Source organism: Miscanthus floridulus, chromosome 13 (assembly GCF_019320115.1).
Source record: "Miscanthus floridulus cultivar M001 chromosome 13, ASM1932011v1, whole genome shotgun sequence".
Classification (NCBI taxonomy): Eukaryota; Viridiplantae; Streptophyta; class Magnoliopsida; order Poales; family Poaceae; genus Miscanthus; species Miscanthus floridulus.
The window spans coordinates 28,674,676-28,700,070 of NC_089592.1; the positions used below are offsets into that span (position 1 = coordinate 28,674,676).

The window sequence follows — 25,395 nt, forward strand, 5'->3', positions numbered from 1 at the left end:
TGCGGTTGAATCCGGTAGCTGTGCTATGTCGGCCATGATGGGTTGATAGCACCTTGCATCCCGGCGGTCTAAATTCTGATGTCTCTGATCTGATGGGATCGTTTATTCTTATGATGAGCCTAGCGTCTGCATCACAATACTTTCTGGGATTTTCTTACTTTTCAGATTTGGAGCTGTTACTGGATTATCATATTTACACTTCACTTATTCCTTTCTGTGGGGTGTATGACTTCATAAGTTGAATGCATCATCTATGTTGCCTCAATGTAATTTTTTAAGAATATATATCAGTTTTGAACCCTTACTTTCAAGCTTCGTGGAATTTTAACTTTATGAATGTGAAACCTAAATATGAATTCTCCCGTTAAACTTTTCTACCATTCTGAGTTCATGTTGCAATGTTGACCCATTTAATAAAAAATGCTGAAATTACTTTCTTGTTTATTTGTCCTCTAGGTAGTTGCACTTTTCTCTTGTCTCTGAAAATGGGCTCTAGTTCAGAAGATCAATTTGTCTGGCCTTGGATGGGTGTTCTAGTTAACGTGCCTACTGAGTGGAAGGATGGGCGCCAAGTTGGAGAGAGTGGAAATCGGCTTAAAGAGCAACTTTCACGCTTCTGCCCGCAGAAGGTTAGTCCTCTATGGAATCATAGAGGTCATACAGGAAATGCTATTGTTGAGTTTGCCAAAGACTGGACTGGCTTCAATAATGCGCTCGCCTTTGAAAATCATTTTGAGACAGAGGGATGTGGCAAAAGGGATTGGAAGCTAAAGAATTACAGAGGACTAGAAATGTTTGGATGGGTTGCGAGAGCTGATGATCATAGATGCCAAGGGCCTATAGGAGCCCATTTGCGAAAAAATGGTGATCTGAAAACTGTTGGTGATCTTGAAAGTGAAGGAGCTCATAAAACTGATAAACTTGTTGCTAATTTATCTAGCCAGATTTAAGTAAAGAACAGGCATGTGGAAGAACTGAAATCCAAGTACAATCAGATGACCGCATCGCTTGGCATGATGATGGAGCGAAGGAAGAAGATCCTCCAGAAGCATAATGAAGGTTTCTGTTCATCTTTTATTATTTATGTGTTCTGTTAGGGTTTAGTCATCATAGCTGCATTTCTGTCATCTTAGTGTAAATGGCACTTCCAGTTGTTTAATGGTCTTTTAAACTTTTGGTTTTACCTTAACCAGAAATTCGCAAGATGCACCAAGATTCTCGAAGTCATTCACAGGAGGTCTTTGATGAGAATAAAAAACTCAGGATGCACGAACTTGACTTAAGATCCAAGCATCTTGATGACATAGCGCAAAGTGATTCAGGCATATGGAATCTTCAGGAAGAAAAGGAAAAGGTGTGTACAGGTTTTTACTGTGTTAAAAATTTTGAATTTTTTTAGGGAGTGCATAACAGCATTTCTTCTGTAGTGCCTAGCATTTAATTTATTAGTAGATCATCTACATTTGTTTTCAGATTACAACTGCATATGGCTTAGCGATAAGGGCTAGGGTAAAATGCAGGGAAGTTGTAGAGTTTGCTTTGTGTCTTGTTGTAGAACAGGAAGGGAATGATTCCCTCTAGTTTCATACAAAGATACTGGTAAAACAATCTACATATGTCTATAGATAGTTACTTGCAAAAAAAAAAAAAACCAATGCTACAGAGCAGGTGATGATAAGACTATTACTCAACGACACTTCTAGTACGTACCTATCTAGAGAATGCAAAGCAGTTGCCCTGTCTTTTTTTTAAAATGTATTGCATTGTCTTTTGCAGTTCCATCCAGCACCACATGGTAAACATAGACCTTTCTATTCCAGATCGTCTGAAAACAAAATGATCAAGTTTACCATCTTCACTATACCGGCAACAAGAAATCTTGTGCCTGTCAATTGCTGTATATCTGTTGCACATCAATGTTCATTTTAAATTTTTTCTGTTTTTGAAATAGTTTTCGTATGTTATTCCAAAAACAAACAGATTAAAAGACACCACTAGATTCAGCCATTATTTTTCTCCACAGATTTCGGACTCTCTATATAGCCTAAAGGATAGCACCAATGCCTACACATGTTGATTATTTCATCATGCAACATTGATACCCTTTTCTGTGGTGTACCTTCCTTGTATAAAAGTAGCTGATTTGTCATTTGCTACTTTATGAAACACCTTTAGCAATGTATTTGCTATTGGTTTGGTTATAATTCCATCTGTAACTGTTCAATGAACAAATGGGTCTAAATTTCGGTATGGCCTTACCATCCTTAACCTTGGGCACTGTATGACCTTGAAATCATTAATTTGGGCAGTAGATTGATAACACCATTTTATTTTGTTGGATGGCATTCAATGATGCTCGTGATGAGATGTTGGGTGCTATTGTAATTTCCCTGTAGTGTGTTATTCGTACAACTTATGCCTGACTTTTTTGTGGTTGAGCGCAGAACAAAATCAAAACTAAGCATCTTAAGGTGGCAACAAAGGAGCAACGGAAGGCTGATGAGAACGTGCTTAAGCTTGTGGAAGAACACAAGGTTTTGTTCAAGGTCAAATATGTATTGTTTCATGTTATTTCTTGAGAAGCTAACATCTATGTGTGTTACTGTGTGGAAATGCAGAGGGAGAAACAAGCTGCTCAAGAAAGGATTCTCAAGTTACAGCAGGACTTGGATGCCAAACAGAACCTTGAGTTAGAAATACTTTCACTGAGAGGAAAACTGGAAGTTATGAAGCATATGCCAGGTCAGCAGGATTCTGAATCAAAGAAGAAGGTGGATAAACTTGCTGAGGAGCTGAAAGATAAGGGCAAGCAATTGGAAGCAATGCAGACTCGGGGTAATACTCTGTATATCGAGGAAAGGAGGAGCAATGATGAGATCCAACATGTTCGGAAGGAGCTGATAGTTGTAAGCTACCACATCATTTGACCAGCTATCCAATATTATGCTCTGTTGTGCTGTCTGAAATCAATGTTGGCACCTTAGGCATCCTTTGCTTTGGCATCATATCTCATGCACATTTTCTTTCCGGTTTGTTGCATGTTTTTCAGGGCTTGGATGATGGTTCTGGCCGAGCTAATATATGTATAAAGAGAATGTGTGAGCTTGATCTCAAAGCATTCGGAATTGCTTGCAGGAAAAGGGTTATCAGAAGAGGATGCAGTTTCCCTTTGTTCAAAGTTGGATGCTGAAATTAGAAACCCAAACTGATCACTTACAATTGGTATCCTGCTTCCCTAGTTCTGTCTGTTTATAATTTTTAGTCATCAGTTTCATAATAGTAGGCTTGCAGTTCAGTTTTTCAAGTGGTTACATGATACATGGTAACATCTGTTGGGTATTCTCTGGCCCAGAGAGTTCTTAAAGAGGACGATGAGATGCTCCGGGAGCTGAAAGAAAAACACGGTGAAGTAAGTTTATTGGTTGGTAACAAAGGCACTGCTTGAGATGGATGAGTACAATCCCAGTGGCCGCTATCCTGTACCAGAACTGTGGAACAAGAAGGAGGGCCGGAGAGCAACGTTGAAGGAAGGCGTCCAGTACATCACGAAGCAGTTGAAGACTCGCAAGAGGAAGCGTTGAGCCAATTGGTTGGCTGGGTTCGGTTCTGCCTGTGATCTCGTTTCTCCTGAGCTTGGAACATGAACTCGATATTAGCTCGTCATTTTTAATTAACTCATGATGATGAGTGAGTACACTCTATATTCTGCCATTGTGGTCTGTGACTGCTATTAGTCAGTCTGGATTCTCCTGTTGTAGCATGGACATATGAATGCTGCTATATCTCTGGGATAACCACTTTATGGACAGCTCGTTTCTTAGTTTTGTGGAGTCAAACTAAAACGCAGTTCTGCTTGGTATAAACATGACAACGATATGTATGTACGAAAAGTTCCACACTTAACCTTCAATTCAAATGCAATATTCATATGGAACAAACCTCCATCCAAAAGCAATATTCATATAAACAATATTATATACATTTTAAATTATCTATCTAATCATTGACTCGTTTTCTCATTTTCCTTTTTTCATTGCCAGCAACGTACTTTTTTTTTTACTTTTCTCTTTTTTTTTTCTTTTTTCTTTTACAGTCAGAAGCATACTTTCATGATTACGTGATAGTGTTGAAAATTAGAGAAATGATTATTAGTAAGTAGAAGTAACATATAGAAAACAAGATAATATAATATTTTAGACTTATTTTGGCCTGTCTTGTTATCTCATGATTACAACTTGTTTTTTTGAAAGATCTGGTGTATATATATTAATAAGAAAAAGAGAATTGACCCAATTTATAAGGAAAACCGGACCCAAGAACCATACAACAAAGGACCAACCACGAGACAAGCCTCGTCAAAACACCAAACAGCTACCACACTAAAGATCCTCGTTCCGTCCACTATCCACGACTAACCACAACTATGAGTCATCGTTGCCTAGCTCGTTGACACCTCAACACAGCAGCTCTGACTTCTCAACAAGATGTAATTAGGTGCCACCACCAGTCGAGGAACTAAGCACGGTGCAAGATTTCCAAGATTATGCCTTCAAGAAGGTTATGACACTAATGACGCTGCCATCGCCAGCCCACAAATAGGCTAAGTTTTCACCTATGGAAACCCATCAGGGTTGGGCCCGTAGGGTGGACGCCTCCAAGGAGGAAGCAGCGCCCACAGGCGTCGCCGCCGTCTGAGTTTTCGCCGTGATTGCAACTTGTAATGAGTAATGACTAATGAAGTAACGGGTAAAAAGTATCAAAACGAGAATTAGTACTCAGGCCAATGGACAACAATGTGTTAAACAATTCACAAAAATCATAATGTAGAACCAAACTCTCATACGGCTACACCTAACATATATATGCATTCTCAATTAACAATTTAGAATTGCAATAGGTGAAAGGAACGTACGGTGGACATAGATGGATACATGGGCAACAAATTGTTGATCTTGCTCCACAATTTTTGCCCTTGTGAGCAAAAGAAGGGTAAACAAGAGTATTTTGAGGATGGCCCTCATGAATCATGCATGTTGGACTTTTGATATCAAGAGAAGTATTTATTGTGTCTAATATTCCCGAATTTTGGGAACCGTGGAATAATCTTTGCATTGCATAGAGTGAGGATTCTTATATCTGGTGCCTTTCAACCTCTGGATAGTACTCAACAAAATCCGCGTATATGGGAATGTATTTGGAAAGCATGGGTGAAAGCATCTAGACCCATAATTCAGTTTTAACGATTAATGATGATATAATCATTGTAACTGTAAGGTCTCAATCGCGCCGGCTAACCGAAACAAGTGCAGAATTAAAACTATCGGTATAGCCAAGACTACACCCCTCTATCTATGTTCTCTAGCACCTTGCAAAGATCCTAATTAAGCAACAAAGGTGTCGGGCTAGCTAGAACTCACCTAACCAATTCTAGGAGCAAGGTCACAAAACCTATGTGACTAGTACTTTAAGCGATGAGAGAGTTCCTACACATGCTAGTAAGCAAAAGTACAAAGCCAACTAAGCTCACTAGCAATGCTCAATAACAAGGCAACCAATGTCAAATTAGAGAGCGTAAAAACTTAGCTACACAAACTAAGCAATATGATTAACAAGGTTACACAAATCAAATTAGCCACGCAAGGGAGCTACTTCTATGCCATACAAGCAAGAAGGTAACTAATGAGGTACACAAGCTAACTAATTACAAGAGCAACTACATAAGCACAATGTATATAAAAGTAACCACAAGCTTGTATAAGGGGATTGCAAACCAACGGGAAGAACGATGTTGACACGGTGATTATCTCCCGAGGTTCACGTGCTTGCCAACATGCTACGTCCCCATTGTGTCGACCGCTCACTTGGTGGTTCGGCGGCTAATTGGCATCACCCGCCAAGCCCGCACGTCGGGCACCACAAGAACCTACCCCAAAAGTGAGGGTAGCTCAATGACACGATTTACTAGAGTTGCTCTTCGCGGCTCCCAAGGGGCGAGCACAATGCCCCTCACAAAGCTCTTCTCCGGAGCACCGTACAAGTTTCTTGCGGGCTTCGACAGAGACCACCACCAAACCGTCTAGGAGGTGGCAACCTCCAAGAGTAACAAGCACCACCGGCTTGCAACTCGATCACCTAGTGCCACTCGATGCAACCTCATGATGCAATCGCACTAGAATCGCTCACTCACTCGATCGGATGAACACTATCAAGTTCAAGTGAGTTAGAGGGCTCCCAAGCACTACCACACAAAGCCATCAAGTCTCTAGTGTACTCAGCTCTACCAAGCTCCTGGCCAAAGGCCGACCAAGGCTTCTATTTATAACCCTACATACAAATAGAGTCGTTACCCCTTCACTGGGCAGATTTCGGGGTGATCGGACACTCTGGTCAGATCAACCGAACGCACCCTGCCAGCGTCCGGTCAACGGATGGCTGCCACGTCATCCCTGGCTTCAAATACTGAGTGCCCGATCTCAATGGTTAAGTTGCGACCGGATGCAGCATAGTGAATGACCGAACGTTGCTGCGCCTGAGTCCGGTCATTTCTAGAGAGCTCCCCGAGCCTCTGTTTTGCGATCGGACGCATCCGATCCACCATGACCGAACACAGACCAGTGTCCGGTCAGTTCTATGCCTGCGCACCTAACTCCAGCGCTGCCTATGTCACCATACATCAGCACTGACCAGACGTAGACCCTGAGCGTCCGGTCACTCTTCACGCCAGCGTTCGGTCATGAGACCAAGACCGCGCGCTCACTGCTGCCACTGACCGGATGCGCCTGTTCTATCGAGGCCAGCGTCTGATCAGTTCTGCAAAACCCTATCTTTTCTATACAGGGCGTCGATGGCACCGTCGGACTATCCACACTCTACGGGTGGACACTCCGCCAGTAAAGTTTCAAATCCTTCTCGCCTCCATTTCATCGCCGAGTTGATCCACATCAACTCCAACTTCATCTCCTTTGTAAATGTGCCAACACCACCATGTGTATGTGTGTTAGCATTTTCACAATCATTTTTCAAAGAATTAGCCACTCAACTTGCCACGCTACTCGATCCTAGCGGCGATGCAAAGTTAGATCACACGAGTGGCACTAGATGATCGATATGCAAACAAGTTTGCCCCTCTTGATAGTACAGCCATCTATCCTAAACCCGGTCAGCAACTTCTCTACACACCTATGACTGGTGAAATGAAATGCCCTAGGTTATATCTTTGCCTTGCGCATTCCATTCCATCTCCTCCAATGTCGATGCAACACATGCACCAACATGATCAACAATGATATGATCCACTTCATATCATCATGTGATCATATTGGTTCATCGATCTTGACTTCACTTGCTTTTCACCGTTGCCTTCGTCCATCGGCGGCAAGTCTTGCTCAAGCTTCACCGCCACGCTCCATCGCTCCAAAGCCTCCGACTTGCCCTTCACGCTTGCAACCGGTCCATCAAGTCAAGTCTTGTCTTGATCTTCTCCGCCTTGATCACATGACTCAATGTCATGTCTCATTTGCAATGAGCTCCTTCATCATCACATGTGTGAGCTTTGCAACATCTCCAAGCCATTTTCACCTTCATGGCATATGTTTCTCACACACATGTACCTGTGAACTAATCACCTGTGTATCTCATATAAACACAATTAGTCCACCTAGATTGTCACTCAATTACCAAAACCACACAAGGACCTTTCAGTAACTAACGTGTATTTTTACAACAACATTACTTAGTGAGGTCACAATGATGATGATTGATTGGGAATTATGGTTTTCATGCCCCTATTCATGGATTTCAATAGATTTTCAAAGGATATGCATCAAGGTTAAGGATGGACTAATTATAAGTGTCGTTTGACACTGAGAGAAACTTAGAGTGGTTTATGTTCTTATTTTTTTCCTTTAGTCGTATTATAAAGGGATATGAACGAATAGCTTGACCTAGGTAAATTTAGAGAGTTGATGTAATGCACACTTGTGAAAGTTAGCACTAGGTAGTTCAAATGAAGCCCCAAGAATGGATGAAACCCAAATCTAAACTCAAAGTGTTTGAATTGGATGAGTTTGGGCACATTTTATAAGCACTAGATTTATCCGGTGTGGGCACTAGAGGAATAGAATAGAGCCTACCTAGGGTTTGCTTTGATAACACCACTCTATACTTCCGATATGTACGAGAGAAAGAAAACAGAGAGTGTGCACAGCGGTTCAAGAGGTCCTTAAGGCACTGGATCTCTCCGATGGTCACCGGTTAATAAAAACAAAGAGCATGTTTTTTGGGTGCATCTTTGCTCAGTGCTCATCGATTTTCTCTAGTGCTGCACCAGAGAAACCGTATAGTAATGACTAGTTGGTTGTTTGAGTCTGCGGAAGGGCACTAGATTTCTCCAGTGCTGCACAAGAAAACACATCGGAGAATTCCGCTATGTGGTTTTTCAGTTGAGTGGATTCCAAACGTCTAGTTTTTAGTTGGTGGCCCATAGTACACCCTCCACTCATGCATTGAGGCTCTCTTGGACATCTGAGTAGTGAGCTACACACATTGGCATCCAAGAGAGGGTTTAGGCCTATTGGAGTGTTTTGGATTTCATAACCGAAGATTAAGGACTCCATTAGTGCTTTGAGAGTATCAAGTGCCTATTCACTCATAACTCATCTCATTAGGCTTGGTTAGGTCAAGTGAGAGTTTGTGCTTGTTACTCTTGGTGATCAACATCACTTAGATGACTTAGCGGTGTTAAGGAGCTTAGTGATCTCTCAGTGGCAATTGTGGGATGCCCAAGTTGTTGTACACAGCACCGATAATCCATTTTCTGGAGCGAAGAAGGATTAACCACTAGAGAGCACTTGATCCTTGTGCGAATCAAGAGGGCGGTACTCCTGCATAGGTACTCCAACAAGGACTAGTGTATGGTCTCGACTCTTCGATGTCTCGGAAAAACATCGCCGACAAAAAGATACGGCGGCCAGCGGCCAGACGTAGTAGTCGAAGTTAACACCACACACCAAAAATGTTGGACAAAGTTAACGCACAACAGGTCGTGCGATCGCGAATCGCGACCCCTCCTACTGCTGCCTCCCACTACCACTTGCTTTCTGCCATGCTGCACCTCCCAACACCTGCCCCATTCTTCACTAATCTATCCTCTTCGTCAACCAGTCGCCTATGAGCCTCCCCTACACCTGCTCTATAGCCTCGCCACCCCGCCCATCCACTGTCACCTACCACTGGGCCATCCTACTACTAGGTTCTAGGGTTGAGGGAGGCAGCAAACCTTAACCTGCCTCCGGCGACGACAAAGCACCGATGCAGATTTTGCTAAATTGTATATCTCGTTATTCTACAACATGTGTATTTGGATTCAGACAAAGTTTTCTGGGCAACGAATTAGAAGAGGTTCTTTTTAGCAAACGGATTAGATAGAGGTAGAATATATACTTTTTTTGAGGATATAAATATATACTTTTCTTTCTTTTTTGAGCAAAATTTACTTTTTCTTTTTTCTAAGCTGGTCTGCTGATTCCTCACACAAGCCCAAGCTCAGCCCATGATTTCTTTCTTAGCCCGTCTTTGCCATTTAAAGCACCCCTGTTTTGTCACGCGCACCTCGCAAAAACCTCCCCTGCCGCCGCCGCCATGGAGAGTGCGCCGCAAACCCCCACCACGGCGGCCGCCGGCGATGTTCTTCGCGTGGCCGACCTCCCGGGGCGCGGTCGCGGTCTCGTGGCCTCCCGCAACGTCCGCGAGGGTGAGGTGCTCCTCTCCGAGCCTCCCGTCCTCCTCTACCCGTCCACCCTCTCCTCTCTCGCCTCCTACTGCTCCGCCTGCTTCCGCTCCCTCCCCGCCGCCGCCACGACTCCCTGCGCTTCCTGCCGCGCCGCCGCCTTCTGCTTCCCGGCCTGCGCCGCCGCTTCGCACCCGCGCCTCCTCTGCGCCGCGCTCTCCCACGGCGGCGGCGCTGCCCTCGCCGCCGCCGCCCCCACCGAGGCGATCCAAGAGCCACTCCTCTTCCTCCTCTCCGCCTACTCCCTCCCGGAGCCCACCCTCCGCTCCATCCTCTCCCTCTCCTCGGCGCCGCCTCCGCCCCCGGGCGCGCAGGACGCCGCGGGGCTCCACGCTGCGGTGGCGGCCCTAGCACCGCCGCACATGCTTCCCCGGGGCTTCTCGCCAGACCTAACGGCGGCGCTCCTCGCCAAGGACCGGGGCAACAGCTTCGCTATCATGGAGCCGTACCGCACTGGGATGTCGCTCGAGCTCCTGAAGGCGCGGGCCTACGCGGTGTACCCCCGTGCTTCGCTGTTCAACCATGACTGCCTGCCCAATGCGTGCCATTTCGATTACCCAGACAGGCCTGGGCCGGGGAACACTGACATTGTGGTGCGTGCACTCCATGACATACCTGAGGGGAGGGAGGTCTGCATCAGCTACTTTGCGGCCAATTGGAGGTATGCTGATAGGCAGCGCAGGCTGCTGGAGGATTATGGGTTCCGGTGTGAGTGTGATCGCTGTCAGGTGGAGAGCCAGTGGAAGGATGATGATGATGATAACAATGGAGATGATGGGGATGACACCATGGAAGACGAGGGTGAGGACGATGCTGGAGATAGAGGTGATGATGGGATGGAGGAGGAAGAGGGGGATGATGCTACCGATGGCAATGATGATTTCCCACATGCCTACTTCTTTGTCAGGTACTTATGTGACAATGAGGGTTGCTGGGGTATGCTTGCTCCATTGCCACCGTCACCGAATGGGGACCTGTCCCATGTGTTTGAATGCAATCTCTGTGGGAAGCTAAGGAAGGAAGAGGATGCCATGCCTGATGAGGGCACTTCTGGCATGGTCCATTAGGATGATGATGAAAACATACTGATCTGTGTGCTGCTTCTTTTAGTGGGTAAGAATTTGCTACGCTCCTCTGTTTTACTGTTCTTGGGCATGCTAGTTCACTTCTCTAGTAATATTTCTGAAGCTGAGTAAAATTATTGATGCTCTATTATTTGATTTAATATTTTACACAGTTAAAGAAAGTAGTGTTCAGTTGGGAATATTCTGATGTAGAGCATGTATGGAAGGATTTGATTAGGTTGCTGTTTTAATCATGTTATCAATAACCTACTATCTCAATTTTGTTTTTATTTGGTAATTTGCACATTGTTGGATGTAGATTTTTTCTGTGGTTTCTCTTAATTACCTGGTTGAATTCAGGAAAGGGGGATAGTGTCAGTACTCTGGAGTTAAGTTATACTAATAACTGGCACTTCTTTTCTTTAGAATAATGAAATGTGTCATTTGACCTTTGAAACTTACCCTTCAGAATATACTCTTACTTGTTGAATCCTCTGATTATGATTATTCCCTTGGATCGAAATTATTGTCATGTGGATGTTGATTACTCTCACTTTGCGATCCAATATTTTTTGTTAGCAAGTAAAATAAGTCACCACCATCAGCCCTTTGCTATCATTGTTCACTTGTTTGTGCTACCGCTTCCAGTTTGCGTATTTGTACGAGTAGGCTATTGACGTAATGTTGTTTGTAAATTTAAGCCACATAGTCTTCTGCTTTTAGATTGTTAGTTTTGCCATTCACTTTGTGCCTCAGATCATTCTGTGTGAAGTTTTCCTCATGTGAGCAAGCTTTTTACTGGAGTGTGTAGATTACATTGCTTTTATAGGAGGCTACCCAGGGCTAAGGTTGAAAAGTGATTTGACATTTTATGAATAAACCACCAGCACCAGCATGTTAGAAACAAAAGACGTTAGCCATAGAATCTTTAGCCTAATTAACATGAACACTACTCTCTCCGTTCCAAATTGTAAGTCATTTTGGTTTTTCTAGGTACATAGCTTTATGCACCTAGATATATGCTATGTCTAAGATACATAGTAAAACTATGTATGTAGAAAAGCCAAAACGTCAATTTGGAACAGAGGGAGTACTAAATTAAGGTGGACTAGCAGTCTAGCACCACTAATTGTGCCATGGGGGTAGATGTCCGTTCAATTATAGGCGAGTCATAGTAGTTAATAAAGGGCTAAAAGGACTATAAACGTCCACTCATGTCACAATAAAGGGACCATATATGTCAAAGCTAATTATTTTGTAGCAGTCAGGAACTCTACAAAGCTTCCCTCTCACTTATCTGACACAATTTCCCTTTATACAAAGGTAGGAGTTAGAGAAGTCTGTGGTTTAAATCTACTAACTGAAGTATCCCAGCTCTAACAAGACGCTCCATTCTCCCTTTCAAAATGTGGCTTAACTAGTCATGCGACAATTTTGAGTAAAGTCTTATTGGTTATACTTGTCTTACATTTTTTTGTTGTTAACATAGCACAGATCTATCACAGTAGAATCATTCATGCAGAGGCAATATGTAAAGAATGCCCTGCTTAATAAGTAGGACAAATAATGCTATTATTACATTCAATCAAATATCTATAGTTCCCAAAAGGTATAATAAGCCATAATCAACTAATAAAGAAACTAGAGTAATGTTCGTCGCATGTTGGGGACATATATTACATGATTTGATCTAAAACAATCGTCAAGGGCATGTTTGGTTGATATTCCACATCTGGCCAAACCTAACCTTAGGCAAAGTGTGGCTAGCCAAAAATGTGGTGATAAAAAAGTTCGCCACACTTTTGGCAAAGTTTGGCAAGAAATTGTGTCTGACACCTGGGGTATAGGACTAAGAAAGTTTGGCAAGCCGCTGTTGTGGCATTGAACTAAACACCCACCTAACAAACTTTGGTTTGCTTAAGGTGTGGCGTGACAACCTGTGGCTATCAACCAAACATGCCCTAACTAATAGCAATAGGGGAAGTGTTGAGGTCTTCATCATCATGCTCATGTCCATTGGACACTTCTAAGTTTGCACTCCCCCATTGCATCATCCACATAGCAAACAATTCCTGTGAAGAATTAATAATGTGTCTAATGGCACATAAGGTAACCCCCCAAGTTTTAACATAAAGGGACTCATTAATTAGAATTACACTATTATTACCCTTCTTGGCGAGCTAGCCCTTGAATGCATCACATTCCCTATGCATATGCCCATCTTTCTTGCAGAAACAACATTTTGATCCATTTTGGTTAGTTTCATGCTTGACAATCAGCTATGTTCCATTTTCAAGGAAAAATGACTACATTATATATTTACATTGATTGCGAACAGAATCAGAACAAAATATTTGTGTCACTGATTTTTTTTTTCTGATATGCAAATCATTTAATGGCAGAACACTTGGTGAAGGAAGCCTGGCAATTCCTTCCCCTTTCTGAGCTGTTTGGCAGAAAGCGAATAGGTTCGGTTCATCTGAAGGCAGGAAATGTTCATGTAATACCATGTAGGCAAAACCTTAGCTTGTAGCCTTGTACTGTGTTTGGGAATCCTCTTGGGCTGTAGAATTTCTCGTGATTCAAATATGGGAAGGACATCGACTTGGACAGGTGACTCTGAGTTCGCCATTACGGTATGTTAATCAGTTTTGCCTATGTTGTCTGAACATAGCCGCTCTGAAGCCCGGCGTAAAGGACGGTGGTGCGATAGGCCAGGCGAATTAGCACTTGCAGCCACAGATTACACACAGCGGTCGAGTGGTCTTAAGCACCTTCCTGCAGGCGGACCCCCTGCAGGCTGCAGCCATCGCACTGGTCACACCCTTAGGTAGGGCTTCGCCGTCGCACTGGTCACACCCTTAGGGCTTCCTCAAATCTTTTTTTTTTTTACTTGTAGCCCTAAGTGTCATGTAGGATAGGATAAAAAAGTAGGTGTTCTGTATTTGTTATAGTGGCTTGTGGAAGCTACGTATGCTTGAGGAGAGAAGTGGTCTATGGTAAAAAAAAAAAAGAAGATGGGGAGGAAATAAAGGTGAGGTATGATAGAAGGAAAAAAATTATTTGCAAACCACAGGCAGTGATAGTGTACATTGTGTAAATAGTAGTCTTAATATTTCCTAATCTATGTGGATCTCTTTATTTGTACTAGAATCACTAGGAGTGTTAGCCTCTATCGATGATGGTGCCCTTAGCGGTTTAGCCGTGAAAGAGGCAGGCTAATTTGCGAGAAAAGAGAAGCAGGAAGCAGGGCAGGATTTCTTTTCTTCCCTGAGAATATTGGTTACTTTTGGGAGAACTGATGGCTGACGTATTACTAACCTTTGATTTTGATGTTTGTTTGCCCCCAAAGGTCATAGATTCAAAAAAAAAAGTATTGGGCGCTTACAGTTGAGAGGAAAAAGACATTTATAATGCAAGATGCTTAACGATGAATGTTTAAAGAGATACTGATGCTATCTCATTGAGCACATATAAAAGTCTGCTTGATAAGCTTAGCATACTACCTTTGTTTTGAGAGAAGGGAAAGCAGGAGCTTTTCTTGTGCGCATGATTAGTCACAGCCGGGAGCATCGATAGCCTCAGATTAGAGCATTTCCGGCATGACTATCTAAAACAGAATATCTAAGACTATCTCCAACATAGTATTCATAAGGGCATCTAAATTCAAAATAGGTCTTCGATGATACTATTTCGACTTCCAACAGAGTACCTATACAGGAGATCTATTCTGGGTAGAAGGAGAGGCACAATCCAAATATGAGCATCCTCTCTTCTGAAAACCCATTTTGTAATCCTCTCTTCTGAAAATCCATTTTGTAGAAATGGTTATCTTTTGCTTTTGGGTCCTGTTGTTGGAGAAGATAAAAAATGAGTATTGAACTCTTTGTTTGTAGCGCTACCCAAACGTCGAATGGGTCTTGTATTTTGTGTGCAATTGTTGGAGATAGTTTAAAACTCTATTTGGTAGCCATCTATTTTCATACTACCCAAATTTTGCTCTCAACTCCGTCAATACTACCTAACGCTGGTTACCCAAACTCATCCTGACAGAGAATGACATGTGGGTCCCACATGTCATCCTCTCTTCTGTCTTCTCCTGCACATCCAGTGCCGTCGGAGGGCAACAGGAGAGCAGGGGAGGGGCCGTTCGCCGAAGGGCCGCTGCATACAGTGTTCTTATCGGTTGGTGGAGGCGCATCCGCCGTCATGGAGGTCGGATCCGCCCTCATCGACTAGAGTAGAGAGTAGGGGAGTAGAGGACAGGGTGATGGTGAGTGATGGTGAGTCCTTGCGGCCACCGAGCGTGCCCGGGGCGGAGAGCCGCGCTGGCTGTGCTGCAGCCGCTGGGTCGGCGAGGTCGGAGGAGGTGGGGACGGCAAGGTCGAAGGAGGCGCCTGTCCAAATCCGGCGGATGGTGCGGGCCGCCGCGCAGGATGGCCAGCGTCGGCAAAGGAAGGCCGCCCGCGGGGGAGGGGCGGTGTTGGCGCGGACAAGGGAGGGAGGAGTGGCGCCGGCGTGGAGAGAGACGGTGGGGAAGGAGCCTCGTGCAGGCGTGGATGGGCGAGCGCGGGCGTGAAACAGCCGAGCAGATTTTTGGGTAGTCTGCTTTGGCACAACAGGAATGGGTAGTGGGAGGGGGGGGTGGTGTTTGGGTAGGCAACAAATTTGTTGGGTCAAGTAACTAGTCTGTTGGAGTTGATTTTCTTACCTCCACTATCTAAATTAGAGATAGGTAGTCTGCTGGAGTTGCTCTTACGGACCTATTTGGAGTTTTTTTTTTGGCTTCAACTTCTGACGCACTATTATAGCATCTCTGTGCATGATTAGTGTTGATGAGTATAAAGTTTGACAGTTGAGAAAAGTTGGAAGAGTACGAAAGCAGCTTCAACATATTGTATTTATTTTCCATAATTATTCATCACGTAATATAAAGATGTATCACGCTTTATCTTTAATTTTTCTTTCTTTGATAAAGAAATCAGACCTGAGAATTGTAGGGGCTCACAGCGACCCTGACACAAAGTATTGCTCCTGTGAGCCATGCCTTGCCTTTCTCCGCACGTCTTCTGGTTCCTTCCAAACGGGGAGCCCCCGGTCGGATGGCTCCAGTCGGTCCTTAGTGCGCCGGTCGGAGAAGAGCGGTGAGCAGGCTTCCTGTGAGCCCCGGTCGTGGGGTTGGAGTCGCGGGGTCGGAGTAGGAAGCAGCATTTTGGGCCAAGCCTTCCGTTTGGAGAGACTGAAGCGAGTGCTCCGGTCGGAGAGGTGGGCCGAAGAAACTGACGAGCGGGCGCCTGTTCTTACGGGTAGACCTTCCGGTCGACGACCGGACTGCCCTTCCGGCCTGCTGTGTTTTGGTTTTTTGGTCGTCCCATGAAATATATGTTTGTTTTCCTGGGCCGAGCCCGGGCGTGGAAGTTGGTCCTCGAGGGACCCCGGGTTTATGAACCCGACAGGAGCCCCTGAGCCCCTAGGCGATTTGAGCCGAATCGTCCGGGGGATTTTTGTCTTGCTAGCGGGTGCGCGCGAGCGCACCCGCGGGTGTAGCCCCCGAGCCCCCGGGTGGTTCGGGCGAAACCGGCTGGGGGGTTCTTTATGTTGTGTCTGTGGGTGCGCGTGTTTTGAGTTTTAAGACATAATTTTGTTTAACCATGGCGTCGTTGTGTAGCCGAGGTGTTTTTAAGCGCGGGGATTGGATTGAGACAAAACTTATTGATCCCGGCGTCGGTGCGCGCCGAGGATCGGGCAAGGAGTTTTAGTTTTTGGATGTAACAGAGTTCGATCTTTGGCGTCGGTGCGCGCCATGGGATCGGGTAAGGTGGAGTCGCGAGTAGACCCAGGCGTCGGTGCTCGCTGTGGATCGAGAGAGTTAGTTTTAGTTAGTGAAGCCGTCTGAAGCCGTTACGCGAGTTTAGGAGTCACGGTCCCAGGAGCCGTAGCCAGATGTCGCCGATCCTGTCGATGCGAGTTTAGGAGTCGCTGTCCCAAGAGCCGTAGCCGGATGTCGCCTATCCCATCGACGCGAGTTTGGAGTCGCGGTCCCATGGCATTTAAGCCCCCGAGCCCTGTCGGACCTTCGTGGGGGTTGTGAGTTGTTTTGCACTACCCCATCCGGTTCCTCACAACCGGAGGGGCTGAGTTTCGTCGCCTGTCCCGATCGCTCGGGCTCGAAGACTAGCTCGATGAGCTCGCTAATGGGTGTGATCGAGTGGAATCCGAGTCCGTCATTCGCGACGGGGTCGGCATAGCCCTCTTATGGCATTCCACTACTCCTTTACCTACAACCTAACAGATGCCTAGGTCGCTCCGCAGAGCGACCCGGGTGTCCTGACTGCCTCCCCTCGATGGAGATTCTGTGGGCTTGGCGAGAGGTTCAGGATCGAACGAGAAGGTTGAGATGACCCAGTTTGCCAGACCGGGCAAAGGCCGCACGGTGCTCATCTACGGTTTTCTCCCCTGGCTCTGTTTGGTTGCTCATATCGAATGAGGCAAGCCACCGCTTTGTGGCGCAACACGAAGCGTTCTGGTGCATTTCGCTGCATGTGCGATGCTTAGTTCCTGAGCCCCCGGGAGGTTCATGCCCTAACCGTCTGGGGGTTCAGGCGTATGGAATGAAATGCGCGTATGGATGTATGAATGTTTTATGAAATGCGCGTATGGATGTATGAATGTTTTATGAAATGCGCGTATGGATGTATGAATGTTTTAAATTGAAATAGAGGGGCTTTGATAGTGTTTTACCTTGAAGACTGGAGAGACGGGGTTTGTCGGGCTCCAGTCGGAAAACATCCATCCGGGACCTGCGCTTGTCAATCGTGGGTTAGCCCTCGTGTGAACAGTTTTGTATTTAATGAACATATGCTTACCTTGATGACCTGAGAGACAGGGTCCAGAGAGCTTTAGTCAGAAATGTCTGACCGGGACCCGTGCTCATCGTTCGAGACGGAGTCGGCATGGCCCGCATGGGGTGCCCCTTTGCTTCCTACCTGTATCTCAGGTGCTTATCCTGGGTGAATCGATCGGCTCAGGAGGCCGGTGGATCTATCCTGGGTGACTCGATCTACTCAGGGAGGTCTGGTTGTCTCTTCTGGCGTTTAAGTGAAGTTGTTGAGTGGCCGTAGCAGTTTTAAATTTGTGGGGGAAGCCCTCGTATAAAACGTTCGTGTGCTTAACAGCTATAATGGTATTTTGTTTTCTATGATGGAGTTATTCCGTTCGGGGAAGCTTGTTCCCTTCCATTCCTTAGTTTCTCCTTAGCATAATTTTGTTTTAAATTTCCTTCTTTCTCGTACCTGCCCATTTGTTCCGTAGGTCGCAACTTCACGAGCTCGGGGCATGGCCCGTGAGGCTCGGTCGGTCGTAACCGTAGGAAAAGGCGGGGTGTGATCAGTCGGAATGTTCTAAAGCAAAGTTACGTAAGGTAAATTTAAAGGAACGAACTACCCTTTCGTTAGGGTAGGAAGGAATTTCTCCATACAACAGTAACCAAAACAGAGAGGTAGTACTCAATATTTGTATATTTATGGAGCCCCCGAGCGACCCGGGTTGAAAGTGTTCGGGCGGGGGCGCTCTTACAGGAACCGAAGGTGTTTAAACCGGTTCTAAGGGAAAAAATGATGTAGCTGTTCAATGTTCCAAGTGTTGTTGAGAACATTGCCGTTGTTGTCCTCCAGTCGATAGGTGCCTGGTCGGATTACCTCGGTTACCGTATAGGGTCCTTCCTAGGGTGGAGATAGCTTGTGTTTTTCCTTCGTCGATTGGGTCCTTCGTAGCACGAGATCACCGACTTCGAGAATCCTTCCTCTGATCTTCCTTTCGTGGTACCTACGGAGGGTTTGTTGATAGCGGGCGGAGCGGATGATGGTTGTCTCGCGGGCCTCTTCGAGCAGGCCGACTGCGTCTTGTTGAGCCGTTGCGGCTTGGTTGCGGTCGAAAGCTTTTACTCTTGGTGCGCCGTGGTCGAGGTCGGAGGGCAACACCGCTTCCGCTCCGTAGGCTAGGAAGAAAGGTGTGAATCCCGTGGATCGGTTTGGGTCGTTCGTAGGCTCCAGAGGATTGCTGGGACCTCTGCAACCCACCGCCCGCTGTGTTTGTTGAGTCGATCGAAGATGCGCGTCTTGAGTCCTTGGAGGACCATGCCATTGGCGCGTTCGACCTTACCGTTAGTTCAGCCCAATTGATTCTGATGCTGTATCCATTGTTGAAGTCTTGGAACTTCTTCCCGGTGAAGTTAGTCCCGTGGTCAGTGATGATACAGTTAGAAACGCCGAATCAATAGATGATGTCGAGGAAGAATTTGACCGCCTCTTCCGAGTGGAGGCTAGTGATGGGCTTAGCCTCTATCCATTTGGTGAACTTATCGATTGCTACTAGTAGGTGGGTAAAACCGCCTAGACCTTTCTTGAGAGGTCCCACCATGTTGAGGCCCTAGACCACGAATGGCTAGGTGATTGGGATGGTTTGGAGCTCTTGTGCTGGTAAATGGGTTTGCCGAGTGTAGAACTGGCATCCTTCGCACCTGCGGATGGCCTCCTCTGCATCTTGTAGCGCGGTGGGCTAGTAAAAACCTTGGCGAAATGTTTTTCTGACCAGGGACCTTAGGGCCGCATGATGTCCGCAGATCCCAGAATGGACCTCGAGGAGGATCTGTTTTCCTCGGCTGGCGGGAACACACTTCATGAGTACTCCTGATGGACTTCGTTTGTAGAGTTCGTTACCGAGCACGACGTAGGTCTTGGCGCGTCGAGAGATTCGTTGGGCTTCAGTTCTTTTAGGTGGGAGAACCTCCTCGAGGAGGTAGGCGAGCAGTGGTACTCGTCAATTGGTTTGATCGAGTACCAATACGGCGACGTCCGCGGGTGACGTCATTATAGAGGTACTGGGATCAGAACCCCCGAGTGCCAGCTGGTCGTCGGGGGGTGTCTAGGTCGGATCTTCCAGGATGCAAACGTCTCATGGACGTCGTTGATGAAGACTCCGCTTGGGGACGGATCTCGCCTGGTGGCCAGTTTTGCGAGGAAATCGGCGGCGTCGTTGTCCCTTCGAGGGACGTGATGCAATTCGATTCCCTGGAATTTGTCCTCGAGCTTGCGCACCTCTTGGCAGTATGCTGTCATGAGGGGACTTTTGCAGGAGGACTCCTTCATGACTTGATCAACGACTAGTTCCAAGTCGCCGTGGACGTAGAGTCGCGTAGCGCCGAGCTCGATGGCGATGCGTAGTCCGTTGATAAGGGCCTCGTATTCCATGGTGTTGTTTGAAGCTGGAAAGTGGAGGCGGATGGCGTAGCGTAGCCTACTCCCATCTGGGGAGATCAGAACCACTTCAGCCCCCGAGCCGGGTGCCATTACGGATCCATCGAAGTACATTGTGTAGTACTCGTGGGAGACGTCCTGGGCCAGTAGCTGGACCTTCGTCCATTTGGTGACAAAATCCACGAGAGCCTGAGACTTTATTGCGGTGCGGGGGGTATACCTGATGTCATGGCCCATGAGTTCAAGGGCCCACTTAGAGATTCATCCCGCGGCATCATGGTTGCGGATGATGTCTTCGAGCGGGTATGAAGTGATGACTGTGACTTCGTGGTTGGTGAAGTAGTGTAGAAGCTTCCTAGTCGCCATTAGTATGACGTATAGGAGTTTCTGCACCTAGGAGTACCAGACCTTGGGGTCGGTAAGCACTTCCCTGATGAAGTATACGGGTCGCTGCACTTTGAGCTGGTGTCCTGGTTCCTCCCTCTCTACGACCAGGGCGACGCTCACCACATGGTTACTTGCCACGACGTAAAGGAGGAGGGGTTCTCCCTGTTTGGGAGCAACGAGGATTGGGGCTAACATTAGGGATGTCTTGAGGCTTTCGAGAGCCTACTGGGCTTCCTTAGTCCAGACAAAGGCGTCTGTCCTTTTGAGGAGCTTGTAGAGTGGCATCCCCCGTTCGCTAAGTCGGGAGATGAAGCGGCTTAAGGTAGCCATGCAACTGGTGAGTCTCTGCACGCCCTTGACGTTGCGTATGGGGCCCATGTTGGAGATGGTCGTGATCTTTTTGGGGTTGGCTTCGATGCCGCGCTCAGATACGATGTATCCAAGCAGTTTCCCCTTTGGAACCCCGAAAACACACTTTTTCGGGATTCAGCTTGATGTTGAACCTTCGGAGGTTTGCGAACGTCGCGGCCAGGTTTGCGATCAGGTCACAAGCTTGAGCCGTTTTGACCACGATGTCATCAACATAGACGGCGATCGTTGGTTTTTGCTGCTTGGCCTGATCGGGCTGGTCAAGAGGGTCGATTTGGTCGGTGAAGCATTGCTGCATGCACCTTTGGTAGGTGGCGTCAGTGTTCTTCAGGCCAAAAGGCATGGTTACGTAGCAGTATGAACCATACGGGGTGATGAATGAGGTTGCGAGCTGATCAGACTCTTTCATCGCGATTTGATGATAGCCTGAGTAAGCATCCAGAAAGGAGAGGATTTCGCAACCCGAGGTGGAGTCAATTATCTGGTCTATGCGTGGTAATGGGAAATGATCTTTTGGGCACGCTTTGTTAAGTCCAGTATAATCGACGCACATTCTCCACTTCTCGGTCTTTTTTCTGACCAGGACGGGATTGGCAAGCCAGTCGGAATGGAAGACCTCCCTGATGAACCCGGCTGCCAGGAGTTTGGCGATTTCCTCACCTATGGCCCTGTGCCTTTCATCGTTGAAGCGACGCAGGCGTTGTTTGGCGGGTTTAGAGCCCGAGGTAAGGCGTAGTGCGTGCTCGGCGACCTCCCGGGGTATCCCCAGCATGTCAGACGGCTGCCATGCGAACACATCGTGGTTGTCGCGTAGGAAGTCGACGAGCTAGGTCCTGACCCGAACTATCTTGGTTGGGTTGGTGGGGTCGATTTCCACCGCCTTTGTTTCTTCGAGCGAACGGAAGGCCGACAAGGAAGTTGGTTGGTTACAGTCTGGGGTTGCCAGGACCGATGACTCCTCGAGCCGCGGGAGCTCAGACGAGTTGACGACCGTAGTGGCGAGCTCGTAGTGTTCACGGTCGCACGTGAAGGCGTGCGAGAACACGCTGCTCACAGTGATGACGCCGTTTGGTCCCGGCATCTTCAGCTTGAGGTAGGTGTAGTTGGGGATTGCTATAAATCTTGCGTAGCATGGCCGCCCCAAGATGGTGTGGTAGGACCCTGGAAAGTCCACCACCTCGAAGGTGAGAACCTCCGAGCAGAAGTTAGTTCAGCTGCCGAATGTGACGGGCAGATCGATCTACCCGAGCGGGTATGCCTGCGCTCCTTGGATTACCCCGTGGAAGGGGGAGCCTGCCGGGCGGAGTTCCGATCGGGGGATGCACATGGCATCGAGGGTGTCGATGTATAGGATGTTGAGGCCACTGCCGTCGTCCATCAGCACCCTTATAAGCCGCTTCTTGCGGACGATGGGGTCGACGATGAGCGGATAGCGTCCTAGTCTTGAGACGTGGGAGGGATGGTCCCTCTGATCATAGGTGATCAGAGACTCTGACCTGCTGAGGAAGGAGGGGACGGCCGTTTCGGCGGTGCATGCCTCCCTATAGCGTACCTTATGCTGGCGTTTGGAACAGATGGCGTCGGACCCACCGAAGATCATGATGCACTCCTCAGGTTCAGGGAAACCATCCCCGTCCTTGCCTGCTGCGCCACCCCTCCTGACTGTCGGCTCCTTGCCGTCCCCCTCCTTTGGCGCGTCGGCCTGTCGGAGGAAATGTTTGAGGAGCTCGCACTCCTTGTAGAGGTGCTTGACGGGATAGGCGTGATTGGGGCATGGACCATCCATGAGTTTGTTGAAGTGGTCAGGCAGTCCCTGTTGGGGCTGTCTGGGCGCGCGTTCAGCTGCGGCAATCAACGCGGTGTCGTTCGACCGACGCCGGTCCTTCCTGTTCTTCTTGCCCCTCTGAGTGGAGGGGCCTTCGTCTAGATCCGCACGCTTGGGCTTGCCTTTGTCCCGGCCTCCGCTGAAGACCGCTCCGACCGCCTCCTCGCTAGAGGCATGGTTGGTGGCGACGTCGAGCAGATCGCGGGTGGTGCAGGGTTTTAGGCAGCCAAGCTTGTGGATCAGGGACTTGCAGTTTGTCCCGGAGAGGAAAGCATTGATGACGTCTGTGTCGACGACATTAGGGAGGGAGTTACAACGTTGGGAAAACCTGCGGATGTAATCTCGTAGGGATTCGCTGGGCTCCTGCTGGCAGCTTTTGAGGTCCCAGGAGTTTCTCGGGCGAACGTACGTCCCCTGGAAATTCCCGACGAAGACCCTCTTGAGGTCTGCCTAGTCACGGATGCTGTTGTGTGGAAGGAATTCGAGCCATGTCCGAATGTGTTCCCCCACGCAAATGGGAAGATATTGGATGATGAAAAAGTCATCATCCACCCCTCCGGCTTGACAGGCGAGCCTGAAATCTTTAAGCCAGATGCCTGGGTTTGTCTCCCCGGTGTATTTGGTGATGTTGGCGGGAGGCCGGAAACGCTGTGGAAACGGTGCTCTCCGGATGCGCCGGCTGAAGGCCCGTGGCCCAGGGCCCTCAGGGCTGGGGCTCCGGTTATCCGGCCGGTGATCGCACCTGGGGCGCGTTTCACCGCGTCCCTCGATGGTTCGGCCATGGTCTGTGTCGCCTACTGCCGTATGGCGGACGTCGTTGCCGTGTCGGGCCCAACGATGGTTGCCAGCGACGCTACGATTGTCCTGGTGCGGTTGGTGTGGGGCAGGCGCCTGGTTGGACCGTGGCACGGCTGCCGCTCCCCAAGCCGAGCCAACCGGCTGTGGCGGCGAGCGAACAGATCGATCCGGCTGGTGCGTCCCCGTCCCTCCGGTGGGGAGAGAGGGCACGGGTCGGAGTCGTGGTGCAGAGCTTTCCGCCTGTTGGACGGAGGTGGCCTCTACTAGAACCCGGAGGTTCCGGTAGACTGCCTGCTCCTGAGGGTCGACGGGCTCGGGAACACCGCAGAGAAGCATTGCTGCAGCATCGATATTCTGGCTGGCCCGGGCGAATTGTGGGACATCATTCCCCTTGCTCACGATGTCGTGCTGAACCTGACAAGCGCGACCCCGGGCGCCACCCGCCAGGCCAGGCGCATGGGGCGCAACGTGCTGCACCGATGACGCTGGTGCAGGCGGCGGCTGATTCTGTCGTCGTTGTCGTAATTCATCAGCGTGTGCTTGTGCAGACGCGAGGGCTCCCACACGCGGGTCCGGAGGGGTGTGAGTTTGCACAGACTCCGCAACCACCGGCGGTTGTCGCGGAGCGTCTGCCATAGCGCACTCCCGGGACGGACAGTGGTGGGGTGCCACGTCACCGATGCTTGAATCGTCGCTCTCGCCATCACCATCCGGGAGTTTGTGGGAAATGGCAGGAACGAAGCCCGCCACTCCCACGAACTCGGACATGAGGGGGGACGGTGCCAGCATCCTATGGAGCCCCCGAGCGTAGGCATCCGCGGAGGACGCAAGGCCGTGGAAGAACCGATCGTATGGCATTTGTGGCGTGGGTGGTACATTTCCTCTGGGTGACTGGTGAGAGATAGCGAATAAAGAGCGAGTAGTACGCATATTACTCATAGTGGGGTTTGAGCAGAGAGTTTGCTCAGAAAGAAGCGCAGATGCCGCGCCATTGAAGTCGCGTGTCCCTGAGTCGATGGAGGACGTCCCTCCGACGAGTGCCGGGTCGCGAGCCTCCTCATAGAGGTGGAGTATGCCAAGCCAGTCGGCGACGAAGTCCAGGCTCTCGAAGCGGAAGGCCTGGGCTGGCTCGAAGACGGGTGAAACCCGCATCTCGGCGGGCGAGAGTGTGGGGAACTCCAGCGAGCCGAAATGAATCGTATCGTCCGAGCCCGCCACGACGGGGGTGGCGGAAAAATGAGCCATCTGATGACCAAAAGAGTGTTGAACGTACAGCGTCTTCCCCACGGACGGCACCAACTGTCGGTGCAGAAAGTGACCAACTAGTAAATATTTGTAGTTTTGCTGTACGTTGTGATCGGAGGTGGCCTAGCACTCAATGACACATGATTTATACTGGTTCAGGCAACGTGCCCTACGTCCAGTCGGGGTCGGTCGGCGACTTTATTTCTGAGCCCAGGTGCTCGAAGTCTGTAGTGGGGTTACAAACGAGGAGGAGAAAGGAGGGGGTATACAAGAGGTTCGAAAGGCTCCGACCGGAAGGGTTGCGGTCAGAACTCAGAGGTGCTGCGGTTGTAAGGGGTTGGTGTCGGTCTAGTGAGTCTGAGCTTGAAGAAGTCGATCTTCCCTGGTTGGAGGGAGCGCATCCCCTTTTATAGATGAAGGGGATGGCTCTTTACAGGTGAGAGAGAGAGAGAGTACAGATATTTCTAAGCCTTGCTGCCTACGGTGATGAAAACTGGATAATGGTTGAAGCCTCCCAATACTGTCGATGTCGCTGTAGGATGTCAGATGTGCACGGGGGGTCGAGATATCTTCTTCAGGAAGGATGGACGCCGGTACCTGCAAATACTTCTAGATGCCTGGTGGCATGTGAGGAGCCGCGCTACATTCACTCGGTATGGCAGATCT

General features: G+C 48.3%; 1 protein-coding gene and 1 pseudogene across 1 annotated transcript; both read left to right on the top strand.

Moving 5' to 3' along the window:
• Window positions 1–485: 485 nt before the first annotated feature.
• LOC136498844 (factor of DNA methylation 1-like) lies at window positions 486–3,581 on the top strand (annotated as a pseudogene).
• Window positions 3,582–9,610: 6,029 nt separating this feature from the next.
• Window positions 9,611–14,073, top strand: LOC136501315 (histone-lysine N-methyltransferase ASHR2). The gene is made up of 2 exons (XM_066496825.1): window positions 9,611–10,900; window positions 13,254–14,073. Exon 1 carries the CDS (start codon window positions 9,640–9,642, stop codon window positions 10,852–10,854), a length of 1,215 nt encoding a protein of 404 aa, XP_066352922.1. The 5' UTR covers window positions 9,611–9,639; the 3' UTR covers window positions 10,855–10,900; window positions 13,254–14,073.
• Window positions 14,074–25,395: the final 11,322 nt, after the last annotated feature.

Coding starts and splice junctions, on each gene's coding strand:
- LOC136501315 (XM_066496825.1), top strand. CDS start 9,640: ATGGAGAGTGCGCCGCAAACCCCCACCACGGCGGCCGCCGGCGATGTT.